This window comes from Trachurus trachurus, assembly GCF_905171665.1.
Source record: "Trachurus trachurus genome assembly, chromosome: 5".
NCBI classification, from domain to species: Eukaryota; Metazoa; Chordata; class Actinopteri; order Carangiformes; family Carangidae; genus Trachurus; species Trachurus trachurus.
Genome location: NC_139896.1, coordinates 11,277,176 through 11,292,866, shown reverse-complemented (window position 1 = coordinate 11,292,866; position 15,691 = coordinate 11,277,176). Strand labels below are relative to the sequence as shown.

The window sequence follows — 15,691 nt, the reverse complement described above, 5'->3', positions numbered from 1 at the left end:
TAGAGTATTTCAAAAGTAGAAGGTAGAGCAACAAAATCCCTCCAGCAAATAGCAGCTTAAAAAAATGTTCATCTTTAAAGAATGTCAGAACAACTCCCCGCAGATTTGTGTTGGACTAGATCTCCAATCTGTCATCACAAATAAAAGCAGACATTTATGACATTTAAAAAATATATGATAATGGAATCTCACTAATGAAGGGTGCACTGCCTTTTGTTGCACTTGGTTCTTTAATGATCATTCATTTAGCTAAAAATAAATAGAATTGTATTAAGTGGTTTTAATATTTTAGTGTTATTGATCAGAGGTGAACTCTGGATTTCATGGTGGTGAATGTGGGTGGGCCACCACTCTGCAACTAACAACAGCATTCGTATACGTTCTTCTGAATGTGCCCAGTATAGCGTTGACAGTTTAGTTTTTATTATTGATTAGGGTCTGAAGAGGTTTTGTAGATATTAGCAAAAGAGCACTTGACGCTACCATTGCCCTTTAAGTTTGGACAGACAGATGGTAATATGCATATGCAAACATTGATGAATATACACACTGTGAGCGCCGAGGCAGCATTGATAACTATCTGCCACATCAGCCAACACATCAATGAGGTAGTTGGGGAAAAGAAGGTAAGCTTTTAAAAAGGTTAAAGTTTTCAGTGCCTGGCAGACTGGCAGTATAGCCTGCTCATGAAGACCCAATAACAACCTCGCTCACCACTCCTGGCCCACCATTACAGCATCTCCCGGATCAAATGGATGCCATCTGTCTGGCCGGCCTTCAGCAACAGCACAGCAGCAAGCTGGTTGGCTGGCTCAGGCAGTCACATCCTGTCTCATTCTTTTGCATACACATAAGCACATTCTCCTCAACCCCACCCCACACTGGCCCATCCCTCCGCCCCCCCCCCTTTCTTGCAAACACACAGGCGCACACACAAACAGGTGGATCCGGCCAGACATGCAAATGTCCAGAGGAAAATGTTGCGAGATGGCAACTAGCATCTTGCTGGGAATGAGATGTAAACGATGATCGATGGTAGTATAGACGTTGGACAGCGGACGTGAGATTGATCGGCCAAATTTCCTCAGTGTTCAAAAAACACGGCTGTCCTCTCCAACTGGCAGCAAGGTTTCAGCAAGATCCACACATTCACAGAAAACATGAATCTAATTGTCTTTGCTCTCGTATTCAGCCACAAAGGAGGCACAGGTATTGTTCCTGGCTTACAATAAGGGATTAGAAAGATTACCAAGTCATTACCTCATGGTTCTTAAATGTTTTACACCATTACCAAAGTTAAACCTGCAATTTATGCAGTATTGATGTATCTCCTTCTCTCGTACTGATTTATATCCTTAACATGTACAGCATGAAATTCCTACTCTAAAACGACATAATCCCCTCATGCTCATGAAAAGGAATATGAGGCTGTTTTATTGCTGCTGTCCCATGTGTAAGAAACCTATTACAGGTGCCCTTGCAGAGAGTGTTGAGATCTGTACACCTTCCTCATCCAATTCACCTCAGGATAAGATGGTGTGTTCACAAGAGCCTATAAGACCTTACGAGGGGCTCGTATTCACCTTCCAATATCACCAAAACTACTAACATTAGCACAGCGCACCTCTGGCTACAGAGTGAGAAAGAGGTCCCCTCGTCTCCGAGCGCTGGTGTTGGATAACCTCTGCTACGCACAACTGTAGGGCTCTCATGTCCTCAGGCTCCAGAAAATCTGCCTTCAGTGATTCAGTGCTGAAGAGGCGCTCGGGTTCATCCCAGGTGGCTCCATCCTTTGTGGCTGTAGGTAAAATACTTATCAGACAAGCTGCTGACGTTTTGATACTGTGAGAGTGACACTTGCTCAGTGAGGCGACTATATTGTATATTTGCATATGGTGTTTTGGCTTTACTCATTTATAGGCCATTTAAGGCTGCAGCTAAAGATCATTTTCATTCTCAAATGATCATGTATGCATACACATATATTAAACTTAAGACACATTTGCATGACAGAAATTCCCACACTGAGAAGCTAGGACCATTAAGTGCATTTTTATTTTGAGAAACAGGTGAAACGATCAACCTAGTACTCCAGTGGTAGGGGTATCACTTGAAGCAGAAAATGGACGTACCTCTTTGAGTTTGTGGGGAAAGTGGGTTTCAGTAAAGACTCCATCTCACGAGTTAAACTACTGTGCCGGCGGAGTCCCGGTGGTATCAGTACAAACTAACAGCATGCAGTCTTTTTCCTTTTTCCCCCTTTGTCTCCTTCAACAAGACACGAAACAGGGCTTCCCGCTGTCGCCGCTACTGTTCGCAACTGCAGAAGAACACTTTGCCATCTGGCTGCATACAGAAGATTTCGAGGACATCAAACCAGTGGGCACTATACACAATTATTGCATTACGTGGATGAGCTGCTACTGTATATTTCGACTTCCTGACGTTCTCCGTGTACTGGAGCAATTTTATAAAATTCCTTAACATAAACTGAGTTTCAAAAAAGCGTGAACTAATTCACTGTATCCCCTTTTATATGACCCATGGACTTGTTTTTCATGGGTTTGATTAAGACAAGAAGCCCGGAGCCTTTCTGTGGAAAACATTGATCTACTTAGGCTAACACTTCACCTGTTCAGGGTTAGGGTTATGAATTCATAAAGTATATGTTGTCAACTGCAACTCCAGTGATGATAAATAGAGACAAGTTAAACATTCACTCATAGCCAAACAGAAGAGGATAAAAAGTCTCTGATGGAAAGTCATAGTCTCCAAAAGCAATAACGCTGCTAAAACACGCTGACATAAACTTTATTCCCACATCCCTTTATCTTTATTTGAGGCATCTTTGTGAGCCAGAGCCGCAGTTAATTTCAAGATTGATTTGACATTGTAAAGTTTGTCCTGCAAAGCAACTCAAGATAAGTAAATAAAAATGATGACACGGCATTAGATAAGAGTGGTGTGCACTGTAAAATGATTTGGTTTATATAAACTAGGCATAAACAGAAGTAAATCAAGTATTTCTCTAAATGGCACCGCTATTATTCTGTAGGAAAAGTCAACACAACACAAGATGCCTGCTGCATGTACACAGTTATTAAAAAGCCAAGAAAAAAAAAAGACGGCCCAAGGTTGAAAATGTGACAAAACATTTGTACCTTAGTGGCCATTTGAATACAACAACTAAATGCAGCCCCTTAAATTTTGGCAGGGTAGATGTAATGATGTCAGAGCAGAGAGCTTCCTGTCAGAAACAAAAATCCTCCAAATCAAACTGATACTTCTTCTCTCTAATGAGTCTCTCCTCTTCACCATGCTGCCCCTCCCACTTCCTCTTCACCATAGAAATATTCCTTTGCATTCTTAACGTTTATTCCCCTACCCTCCGGTGTATAACACCAACTACATTACACCAGTGGAACAAATAGTCGTCGCTCTTTGAATATGTACCCCCTTAAGCTTGCCCCAGCTGCAGCTGTGGGTGACATTTCCCATTTGCTGAAGAGCCAAGAGGGGGGGGGGGGGGGGACTACAATGCTGTCTGCCTGCCTGTCTGCCCTCTCATGTGAATCATCCAAAATTGCAATAACATCACTACAGCAACATGTTGCTGCACAGAGACCCGGCCTTGTGTGTCTGGCCTGACAGCATGCACACAGCTCCTCTACAGCCCAACAAGCTCTGAAAAGCAGCAACTGAAGCCATTCATGTTGCGGTGATGCACTGGTGATATGTCATATATATGTACAATATATCACACTAACAGCATGTGTGCTGTGCATATCCACCCTGCCATGCAGCTGATAGGGGTGTGAAAGTACACAATAAGCGGCTAAGATAGTGAATGAATAATACCGGTGACTGTGGCTACTATAAGTGTCTCTAGACAGAGCCAGCTTCAGCCTGACAGCTCAGTGCGTCACATAGATTCTGTAAATACAGCCCAAAAAAAAGAGAAAAAAGTGTAGCTAAACAGAGGTGACGTTGGCTCCACTAAATGGATCGCAAAAACATTTCTGTGTTTTCTTCGCGGTTAAATAAAAATGTTACACTCTGACTGCACCTCACAAGAGGGGGAGTCACGTAGAGATGGGAGAGCAGCTCTTTGTGAGGCTTGCACTTAACAATACAAGGGGAAGAGGTGGAATGCAATACTAAAAGCTAATATACAGTAAGTGAGCCAGAGGTACTTCTTCTCTCAGCGAAACATCACACTGCTACTCCGCTTCTTTGCATCTGCTGAGAGTGAAACTAAAGCCCTTGATCCTGACGAGAGCAGAGCACATTGGCTCAGTACACTTTTCATTACATGCTTACACCAAGCAACACACACACACACACACAAACACACAGGAGCCTAGGCCATCAATAGGAGTAGAAATAGGGAATTGCTTTTCTGAAAAGAGAAATAAAGCAGCATTTGGCTTGTCACCGGAAATGTTTTTTACCTGACTTTCCTGCTTCACGTTACAAATGGACAACATTAACCTGCACAGCTTGCTTTCGGCCAAATATTGACCACAGACATGCAATTTCAACTTCCCATGATGCAAGGGACTGTGAATGTTTTTGCAGCCAGACTTAGTCTGATTGTCCCACAAAAGTAAAAAGCTCAGCAGAAACATAAAAAAAAGTGATCTTTTTGTTTGTTTTTCACGGAGGAGCTTAAGCTCACAACAAGCCTTGATGTGGATTCAGCTCCACAAGGACAGGGGGAAAACATACTATGATAAAAGATGAGGTGAGGGATGCAGTTATACATCAGTACAGTTCCAGCACTTTTTATTTAGCATGCGTGCGTGCCTTGCAGTTTATGCCTTGGAGGGGGCTGAAATCCTCAAGGACAGAGAAAAGATGTTATGATCAAAGACGGCATGTGGAAAGGTATTCAGCTCTAACAGCTCAGTTCCAATAACACTCCTTTTTTGTACACATGTATGCCATCCAATTTTTTTTTTTTTATTGATACCCTGAGGGAAAAGGTTGAACAAGTTCTTTAGAGCAGACATTAATCCTCATTTACACTCAACTCACAAAACTTGCAGAAAGCAGGTCAAAAGGTCTTTTTGTTGGAAAAGCCAAGAAGCTCATACCACTTAAACATCTGGGATGAGATATGAGGAGAAAAAAAATCTTCCTGGCTGTCCCGAGTCTTAATAATATTTTCTAGCAAATACATGCTGCTTACTTTGCTGAATTTCCATGTCTCTTTTTTGGGCGATGCCGCAGAGGAAACTGACATATAGGAGAGTCTGTGAGTGAACGAGCGGGAGTCTGCGGCTAATAGGTAGACGAGATGTCCGGTGAATGACAAAGACAAAGAGCATTAAAGTGGGGAGGGAGATAGTGTGCAGGAGAGAAAGCTCCTCTGGGTCATTAGGCTACAGACAGACACATGCAGGTGCCACCCCATCCTTCATTCTTTCACTCTCCTGGCCAACAGACACCGAGCGGGAAGGTATGAGGGCATTGAGCCATGTTCAGTGAACCTGACATGCGCTGGAGATACTGTGGCAAATGAAGATACATTGCAGGCCCAGCGGATACTAATTGTCCTCCTACATTTTCAACAGTCTGTCACCACTCTCGCCATGTACAGTACGAGTGACTGGCACATTTAATACAAGACACAACAGTGTGAAAACGGCAACACGGTGGCGATATGGAATGAAATAAGATATCCTGTCTATTTATTCAGCCATTTGGCGGTGCCCGTCTTATGTGTCGCATTCTGTGTAGCAGTGATGAACAGTTAACTGTGACATCTCAACCTAACTTCCATTATTAGAGCATCTGCTGTCAGATAAAGCTGTGATAAGACAATACAGTGCTGCCTCGGCAAAGCAGCCACATTCATCCAGACACATCAGACAAGACAAATAGACCTCAGCTAATGCTGACGGAGCACCCTGGGTGGAAAATTCAGACAGACTTTCAATCATACCTTTGACAAGTGGGGACACATTCAAGCAAGAGGATTTTCTGTTTCCATAATTCCAAGACCCATAATCCATTTTTGTCCCCTGCCAGGGCTCGAATGAATGATTCACTGGGCTGAACTGAGAAAGCAGGTAACCTTGGAAACAAATTGAATATATGCATCTCAAATTTCATATTATTAGGAGTGTGAAAACAAATCTGAAACACAAAGCATGCAAAGATGACATCGTTTTTACACGTTTCATCGATGTGTGTACTGTAAGGGAGGTGTGTTGACAATTAAAGGGGCAACATGATGGGAGAAAAATGAACTAACTTTAAACTGCAATATGTAATTTCTGAAGCCACTCGGAGGTGAACTGTGAACACAACGCAAACATCTTAAACCACACAACACCGCAGGAGTCCATGACACTCACTGAACCAATAACTGTCAGTGCAACATCCCATAGAGCTGATGGATACTGCAGAGTTGGCTAATAACTCTTGATGGGTTCATCGCTGTGACCCACCTTTTTCTGAAGTATGATGTGATCAGCTTGAAAGACATTCAGATTCTTGGCTATTAATCTCTCAGAGGCTAAAATGTCAGTGAACAAGGAATTTATCAAAGCAAAGCCAGGGCAAAAGTTGAAATCCAGTATCAATGATTCCATCTGCATCTCTTACAAAATGTCAGAAATGAAGCCAGAATAGATGAAAACCTGAGTAAATTATTCAGCTGGAATGAGAGAAACAGCTACATGGCAAAGACAATGGAGGTCAACATGTAAATTTCCTTTGGATTCTTTTGGCTGCCTGCTCATAATTCCGACATTGTGGCTTAAAGCCTTGCTAAAAATAATGTATGTTTTACATGCCCCGTTAAAATGTTTTACAAAGTGCAGAGAGCAAAAACAAACAAACGACACGAGACAAAAAACAGAAGGGTGAAACGTGTTAGAAGGTAAATTAGTAGTATGGTTAAGACAACCTAATTTGACTGCCACTGGGTAAATGAGTTGCTGGGGCAAAGTGAGTCCTCTGCAAACAAAACACTCAATGAGCAACATTTGTCCCCTGCAGTGGTTTTAAATGATGCCACGAGGTAGCTGTGCTGCATCACAATTACCTGGCAGTGTCTCTTTGCTCCATTAACATAAGCAAGCTATTTCACTTCAGTGAGATGCCACTAAAGGGCTTGAGGGGCAGAGAGGTGATAGAGAAGCTGCATAAGCTATTGTATGGATAAATATGATAGTCGTTGACGTAATAGTAACTTTGTGTGACTCCAAGTTAAACTGATGGGAGCTGAAATAAATAAGATCTGAAAGAGAAAGAACACACACGGTACTAGATGAGAATAGGTCGACTGTGTGGTGCATCTCAAGGCTCTGGTGGACATTTGGGTTGTTTGGACACACTTCGCACTGTGTGACTGGTTGTCTATTTTAATACTCTTCAATTTAATGAAAATAATTGGTGGAATGAGCCACCTGTTGTAAATAGCACCTGTACACTCTGCCTAGCACAATTATCTGAGATCAGACAAGAATAGGAGCTAATGTGATACCATCTAATCTCACTCAAGAAGGTAGAAAATGCACCAGAGTGCATTCACTTAAAGGCTTGTGATGAGAAAGACCGCTGAGTACATAAATACTAATGACACGGCAATATTGCCACAGGTTGAAATGTAATCTGTTTGCAGAGCCTGAATGTGAAACACTGAGAAAAAAACAGGTAATTTCTCACTGGGTGACTCACTTATCACAGTCAAATATACTGGCAAACAACATCCTAATTGACCGTTTACTAAACCCCACACCAAAACACATCTTAGTGACCGTAACTGAGAAAAGTTAGCACCCCGCAAGATTTTATTATAGGAGCTATAATCTGGATCTAATCATTTTGGACAGTGGTGTTTTGTTTTGTTTTTAAAGCAGACAAGAGCAAAAGTAAAATTGAATGGATTAAGCAGTGTGTTTGTCTATTCCAACATAAACCTCAAAGGTTAGCATGGCTGGCTTTAGCACCAACAACAGTGTAATCTAGCATTAGTATCAGGGGCAAAGGGGGTGTCAGCAGCTTTTATTTTGTGGCATACTGGCATTGCAGGTAATGATAGAAAATACTGCAGATCAGATCATACTGAAATAGCATTATAAACAGTTGTGGCATTATCTATCTTATCTATAAAATCTGCCCAAAATCTGTTTAAAATCAAAATCCCCTTGTGATAATGATTATTGAAAAATTCAAGTGATGCACCCATCAGTTAGCACATCGTTAATGTCCCCTGAGAGGACGGAAACCTTGGCTGGCACTTGTCAATTTAGGTGTCAGGGTTTAGTGAACAGGCAGTTAAGTAGAAACACATGCAGGAAGTGGTGAATGTAGAGAGAATTAAAAAACTTCTGGTCTAGTTTCTCAGTGAGGCTCACCTTTAAGTGAATATCTGATTATGTGTGGAGGAAAGTCAAGAAATGGTACACAGGCCATAGAAACTGCCAATTCAACCTCCACTCCCTCCACTCTTGCCGGCCATAAAACGCAGTGTAATAGGATTCCTAAGCTTTTCCAGTGACTGCTTCCACTATCACACAGACATTTAAGTGCACTAATCCATGACAAATTGTCTCATCTGATCCATGACAAATCGTCTGAGGGGCCGATAGAGACGAGGAGATGGAGAGAGGGAGGAGGGGGTGGGGAGGACAAGTGGATGGGGGGGCGGAGGGAAGAGGCCAGGCGCGGAGAGAGTACTGCTCGGCACCTGAATGATCAGGCAGTTATTGCCCAGTTTTTTTCTTTTTTTTTTAGAAAGGTTGCTTTCATTAGCTCAAAAGGACATGTACGTGTGCGTTTGAGTGCGAGATCACATAGCACTGATGAGCTCTCTACCTAAACCCACAGTTTTCAAAGCAATTATAATCCCATGTGGAGGTAGATTATAGGATTTGAGATCCTCTGTTGGCAAAAAGCAGGATTTGTAGATGTCATATTCACAAAATGAATTCTAATTAAATTTGGGTCATATATGATTTATGACTTCTATCACCCCTTAGTTTTATTTATCTCCGAAGGTGGTTTTACATGATACATAGTACATGCATATTCAGTCAAACAGAACAGGCCCAGTAATAAAAAGAAACATGGCAATCTGCAGCCTCATAAAAGGTTATTCTACAACCTTGAACAGTAATGATTTGGATACGTATGTGTGTGTGTAAACATGTGCTTGTGGCTGATACAGTATTTCCACATGAGCCAGAGCTGCCAGCCAGATCAAACAATTCCTTTTCATCCACTCTACAAAAATATGATTAAGGCATCATCCATTCAAATGACTGTAATTTAATTGAATGTTCTTTCACCATCAGTTCTCACACTAATTAGTCTCCGCAGTTTAATGGGGATGTAAATAAAGCTGATTTAATGGCAAAACAAAACACATAGAGCCTATACGGACAGCTGTTGTTGTGGATAGTGTGGATGGATCTGCCGCTCACACTGCAGAAGCTTACACCTCCACAGTGGAAGCGAAGCAGCAAGATTACCACTTTGAAGATGACTGAGTAAAAAAGAAAAAAAAAGTGCATTCTCACTTCTGCGTTTCTGCCACCAACACTGAGCTATTGTAACGAGGAGTCTGAAGACTATGAAAATGAGTTGGGAATTGAAAACAGTGTGTGCATTCAGTTTGTGAGCCAGTGAAGCTAATTTCTTAACATTCGCAAACACTGCCCAAAAAAAATCATCAATCTTCTGAAGCAACCATCCGCTCTGCGATGGAAAGAACGGAAAAAAAAAATCAATTCATGCTGCGTGTATGTATGGCTTCCATACTTCCACCCTGTCCTCATTTACCAAAAAGACAGCAATCCTAAATCAAGCTGAAGGTTTATTCTAACACCCCGTATATTGTCAGATTTCTCTCTCCCCAGTCCTTAGATCTGAAATTTAAATTCTGCTACTTCAATACATACATAAAGGTATAGCTCAGGCAAGGCTAAGCAAGGCAAGGCAATTCTATTTGTACAGTACACAGACCATTTTTACAAACTGGAGAACTCGAAATCACCCTTGGCGAACTGCAGTATCTCTGTTCTTAAAGTATCTTTACATTTACCAAACAAGTCCTTTATTCTGATCACACTGTTGCTCTTGTTTGACCATCTTGGCTAATCAAAGTAATTGCATGTTTTCTTTCACCTCAATGAGTTTCCTGCACGGAGGGAGCATTATGGCACGCTAAACAATGAGCTCATTAAAATGCCTCCCTATCATCTGTGATTAGACCGTACAAGCCATTTCAAATCAATGGATAAAAACATTAGAGCAGCTCCACGGTGCTTACTTATCAGCCTTTTCAGCAAGTCCATAACCCATTTTGTCCCGTCATGTAAAACATTTCTCATGCACATGCAAAATCAGTCTGCCTATGGCTGCCAGTCAGTGCTGAATCACATTTCATTGCAAGCCTTTGATCATGCTATTCCCTCAAATGAGCAGTGGGTAACTTCCACAGTAAGTGGTTTAATAAAGTGTGAAGCAGAACTGAAGTAACGTGTGAAGTGATGTGCACAAACCCAGCATGCTGCCTCGCCATCATGGCTGACAAAAAAACTCAAAAGTCAAACAAAACAACAACAACAACAACAACACCAGACTGCTAGCAACGTGTAACAGGCTAGTAGAGTTAGTTTTACAGCTGCACCTGGGACAGGGTTCATGCCGCTCTATTAGATTTGAGTCTCTCTTAAACTGTCCTGTTGTAATAAAACAAAGTAGCAGCTTAAGTGTTGTTACATTTAGACGGCCCCACTGGGCATTGATACGTTATGAACAAGAATACTGAATGCATAGTAGGGCTGAACAAGTGTAAATAGACAGCACCTTAAAGGGCGACTTATCAATAATACTGTCTTACAATGTGTGGAGTCGACACATTAGGGAGCGCTTCAATTTAACAATGGAAGACGCTAAATCTACAGTAACTACTGGCAGGAAGGCACCCACAGTGTAAATTGGTTGCACTTTTACTGACTCGTGATGGAGTCCAACACTACGTGCTGTCAAGAGTGGCCTGATTCGTGCGGCTGCCGTCTTGGCACTGAGCACTTGTGCACGCTGTGTTGGCAGGTGGGGAGAGTGCAGAGCTGAGGCTTGTGTGTGTCATGTCACATTCAGCTCATCTGTCAATGTAGTGGATTATTTCTTGAGAGACCAGAATTGGCTGCCCAGAATCAGGCCGCCATCAATCTTCGGCCGCCAGAGCAGGATGCAGGGGAAGGGCTGTGTGAAGCGGGGGCTCATGGGAAAGAAAGCGGTGCCGCTTCCCGAGCAGGTGACGAAGCAGTCAGGCAACTCGTTACTCAATCTCCGGCTCAGTGGTGACTATGCCGATTTGTCACGGAAACATTCAGAAAAAACAAATAAATGTGATCTTGAAACTTTGTCTCTGCAGTCACATTTTTTTTTGTATGCAAGTGACACCATTTCAGGTAGAAGATAAGCTTATTTCTCAGCGTTGTTAGATGCTTCACCAGGCCAGAGGATTACATCTGTACCTGGCTCAACATGACCTTCACTTCCCCTCCTTAGATACCCACACAGCCCCTTGTCTGTGTATCTTTGTCTATGTGGGATGGTTTGTGAGTTTTTGTACCACTCAAGACTCTCAGACAGTTGGCTGGGCTGCATGCCAAGATCTACAGAAATTTATTTCAGGACATGGTTTCTTACAAAATACCAGTCCAATGTTCCCCATTGCAAGACTTACTGTAGCATCTGGCTGACCAGAAGAAAATACAGAGGCAAAGTGGGAGGGAAGCTTCTCCCATTAAATTATCAATACATTTTAAAGATAATGAATCGATAATGGATGCATGAATCTAAAATAAAACACTACTTCTATTCATTTCAAACCCATATGATATGCTTCAACAAAGAAATAAATCTACAGTTTAATTTACATTATGGCATACAGTAGACCTACAGTACACTGCAGCACATCTTATAAAGACACAGAAACATCATTTGATTACAGAAAACAGCAAAGCATGAAAACCAATGGATTCTTCAAGGCAAGACATCTCTTTTTTGCCACGTCCTACATATCCATATCTATTTATATCTGAGGGCTCTGGCCTCAATGAAACCAGAGAGCTTCTCAAATTATAAAATCAATTCTAATTCAAATATTCATCATAGCATTTCAATTCTGAGAGAGCAGTTCTGGTTAAATCGGTTAACGCTACTCTACGGCTGAGTAAGATTGATGTCAGCTTAATCCTCTTAAAAAAAAACATGATATACAGTAAATTGTACAGTTGCCGAGCAGCAGCGAAAAAAAAAAAAAAAGGAGAAATGTTTTCCTTCTGAGCGCCAAGTTGTACAACATCATAACGTATCCTAGGATCATGATTGTCAGCACCAATTATGGCTGTCATATATCACAGTTTGTTTGATTTTTTTTTTAAGTTTTCCAGAGAGTACTTGTGCTAAAATAGCATAACAGACTCAGTGAGAGTGCTGGTATTAAATGCCATCTTTCTTTCGCTTTAAAAAAAAAAAATCTCTTAGTGACGCACAAAACTGAGTGTCCCTTATTTAAACCAGACCAATAATGTAAATGAAATATGAGATTGTAAAAGATCTGATCAACCAAGTGTGTGTTTATCATCCATCTCTACAATATAAGTTTGCATCCTCCTAGAACTGGTCGACCATGTCCTGAACACAGCTCCGGTATCCCCCAAGGAGCCATGAAAATCCCACACCATAATGGCCGCCGCCTCACTGAGAGAATGGTTTAAAAACAAGTGTGCAAGTGTGTTCATGTCTGCACCGTCCTTAGTGTTGTATGCAGGAAGTGTGTGAGTTGATCTGTCTGACAGGAAAGCTTCCAGAGGACTCTGAGCCATAACCATCCTTTGCCTGGATGACTCTTCTAGATCTGCGCTGGTGGCTGGTTGTGGTGGTTGGAGAGGAGGGGGACTATTTTTTTCCTCTTCTTCCCCCTTGGGACCACTGCATTATTCAAAAGACACTTACTGAGCCTTGCACTTCCTTGTACATCTTTGGCACCAAGCTCGACTTGCCAACCAGTCAAAAAAAAGAGAAAAAGACAGAAAGAAAAAAAAAGAATGGGAAAAAAAACAAGAAAAACTGGAAGCTAGCTTTTAAAAATTCATTCAGAGCTCTCTGTCGCTCATCCCTCACCCTCTTGTTCCAATTAACGGGACCGGGATACTTTGAGAACTTTCCATCTATCATAGCTGGGATTTTCATGTGTCAGCTGTTCCACAGCAAAAGTAAGCCAGTTCTCCGACATGCTGCTTAAAGTCACAAATGTTTAACACAAGCATGGACAATTCAGCGCTGGATTTCTCTTCCTCACGCTGTGTTTCAATTACCGTCTTTTAGCTTGGCAATGCAACACACAAAGAGAAGCAAGCAGAAGATAGCATCAATGTTTAACGGTCGCTTGGCTTTTCAGAGAGCCACACTCTGCATGAGGGTTCAGCATGGGAGTCACACTCATTGTTAGAAGCTTAAAGAAAGCCTTTGCTTTGCTCGAAAAAACCTTTGCCTGCCCTGTTACACTCCCACATACACCATAAGAAATGCTGGTAAGCTTTTCCATAATCAGAGAATTAGAGTCGCCTCGGCGTCTACCCTTCCCCTTTTGCCCCTACAGTGCAGAAGACGTCGAGCTTAATTGCCAAACATTTCCAGTGCAAAAGAGGGAAACATAATTGTCATTTCCATCTAAGCCACAGTGATCAAAGCGCTCTTGGTTACCAGCACAGTAATGGGGATTTTTGCCTACAGCCTGTCCTACTCGTAACAGTCTGCCAGCAAGATTCAGGGTGCAGCAGTCAAGAATTCTTCACCGCACACAGAAATCATACCCCTACCAGCAAAATCACAATGTTTGAAGATGAACTTTGTCTAACAGGGCTTCTGCGTTCAGGTTTAAATATGATCATGCAGCTCAGCCACAGCATCAAAGTCAAACAACAATATTACTTCCATAAATAGTGTAAAATGTGCACAGGGAGATAGATTTGAGTATGACTAAGTAGAAGTATGTAACATGCAATTAGAGGCACAATTAGTAGTCTTCCCTTTGCTTATCTCCTGTGACTATGAGCATGGTGAATCATCATGTTACAGTACAGAGCTGTGGCGAATCATTCTGACTTACTGCAGCAGCCTCTTCCCGTTGCCTTTTTTAAACAGCCAAAAGCTAAGAAGTGCTGCCCCATCAACAGAGCAACGTCTCGTACTGTAAGATTATGCTGTGAAGCTGAAATGTGACAAAGAGGCACACATACCCAGGGTGAGAATGTCGGTGCGACCGGGTCGGGCCACATGGTGCTGCTGGATGGTCTGGTAGAGCGTGGCCTGGCACAGCAACAGGAAGCCGAGGCTAATCCACATGGCCAACAACCAGGACATGGTAAGGCCGAGTCTGCAGGACAGTTCACAGCAGGGGGGGGAACAAGAGAAGCACAAGGGCAGTTGTATTACAGCATGTCCACACACACATTTACAACACACACATAGTCTTTAATTCACTGTGTCAAACAAGGGACAGAGACAAACGTACTGACACATCCTCTGAAATACCAACTTGAAATATTTAGACCAAGATGTCTACAAAAATGATTTATTTACACGCACGTCCATGGGTGTTTTCTTCTAATAACGCGAGGAATGAAAAGAAAAAGGCAAGACAGCGGCTTCAAGGAAAAAAACCCTGCAGACAAAAGACTCAAGCAAATGATCAAACACAAATTTAATCTCGTCAATGTTTGTCTTGTCCAAACCCTCTCTAGTCTAAAAGGACTGGTACCGCACCAAAATAACTGATGAACCGCAGGAGGAAAAACATCCTGCTCCATGCCTTTTGTCAGACAAATAATCTTATAATGAGCCATGTCTCCTTTGCATGAAAACTACAGTGCCGTTAATACCATCGCTGGAGTGCTGAATACTGTATAAAGTTCATAATACTTTGCATTTCTACGCACAAACAGCCTTTTTTTGCAGATTTGTTCAGTGACTGCCTAATGGCTGGTGAGGCCCAGCATATGGAGACACGCCTTAGCCCTCACTGAATAATGAGGCTCTCCTCCTTTCCAGGTGTTATTAGCACCTCTCTGCATTCAGGGCCCCCACAGTGGGAAATTTAAAATCCATCTCCTCCACCTCCTCTGAAACAACTTGCTGTTCAGGCTCCCTGCCTCAGCCGCCTTTAACTGCACATCTCCATCTTATTCACTGAGACTGTTTATGGCTGTTTGGAAAACATAATCAGTTTTGTGAGGAATATTTCCACCTCAGTCACTGGCTGTATCGCTCAGATATCACAGGCTCTGGCTGCACTTGCTTTATGTTTCTCACTTTCCTGTGAGATTGTGACTTTCTGTGCGAATCTGATGCTCAGCGTGAATCTAACACTCCTTTAATGTTTGATTCCGCCATATCTTAAAACACAAGAGAGTATAAAGCAAAATGAGCCCCCATGGGGTCTGTTCAATAAACACTTCAAAAATCATGCATTTCACGTTAGAATAAGGTGTCTGTATAGATATAAATGAAGAAAGTGCCATGACAGCAGGCCTGATCCTGGGGGTTATTTCCACAAAGCAATGCCACTGCTTGCTTGTCAAACTAGACTCACTTTGTGTTTTGAGCCAGAGATTAAAGCCATTAGGCTGCTAAATGTTGCCCGTGTGTTCTGTGCCCTCAC

The 15,691-nt window shown here is 42.2% G+C and overlaps 1 protein-coding gene across 2 annotated transcripts in view; it reads right to left on the bottom strand.

Annotated features, from left to right (window-relative positions):
• tafa1b (TAFA chemokine like family member 1b) overlaps positions 1-14,394 on the bottom strand; it is a gene marked incomplete at both ends in the record, with an annotated part of 98,169 nt that extends 83,775 nt beyond the window's left edge. For both annotated transcript variants that reach the window (XM_083971019.1, XM_083971020.1), the window contains one exon: positions 14,271-14,394. In XM_083971019.1, coding sequence (XP_083827145.1) covers positions 14,271-14,394 — 124 coding nt within the window. The remainder of the gene's footprint in view (positions 1-14,270) is intronic.
• Positions 14,395-15,691: the final 1,297 nt, after the last annotated feature.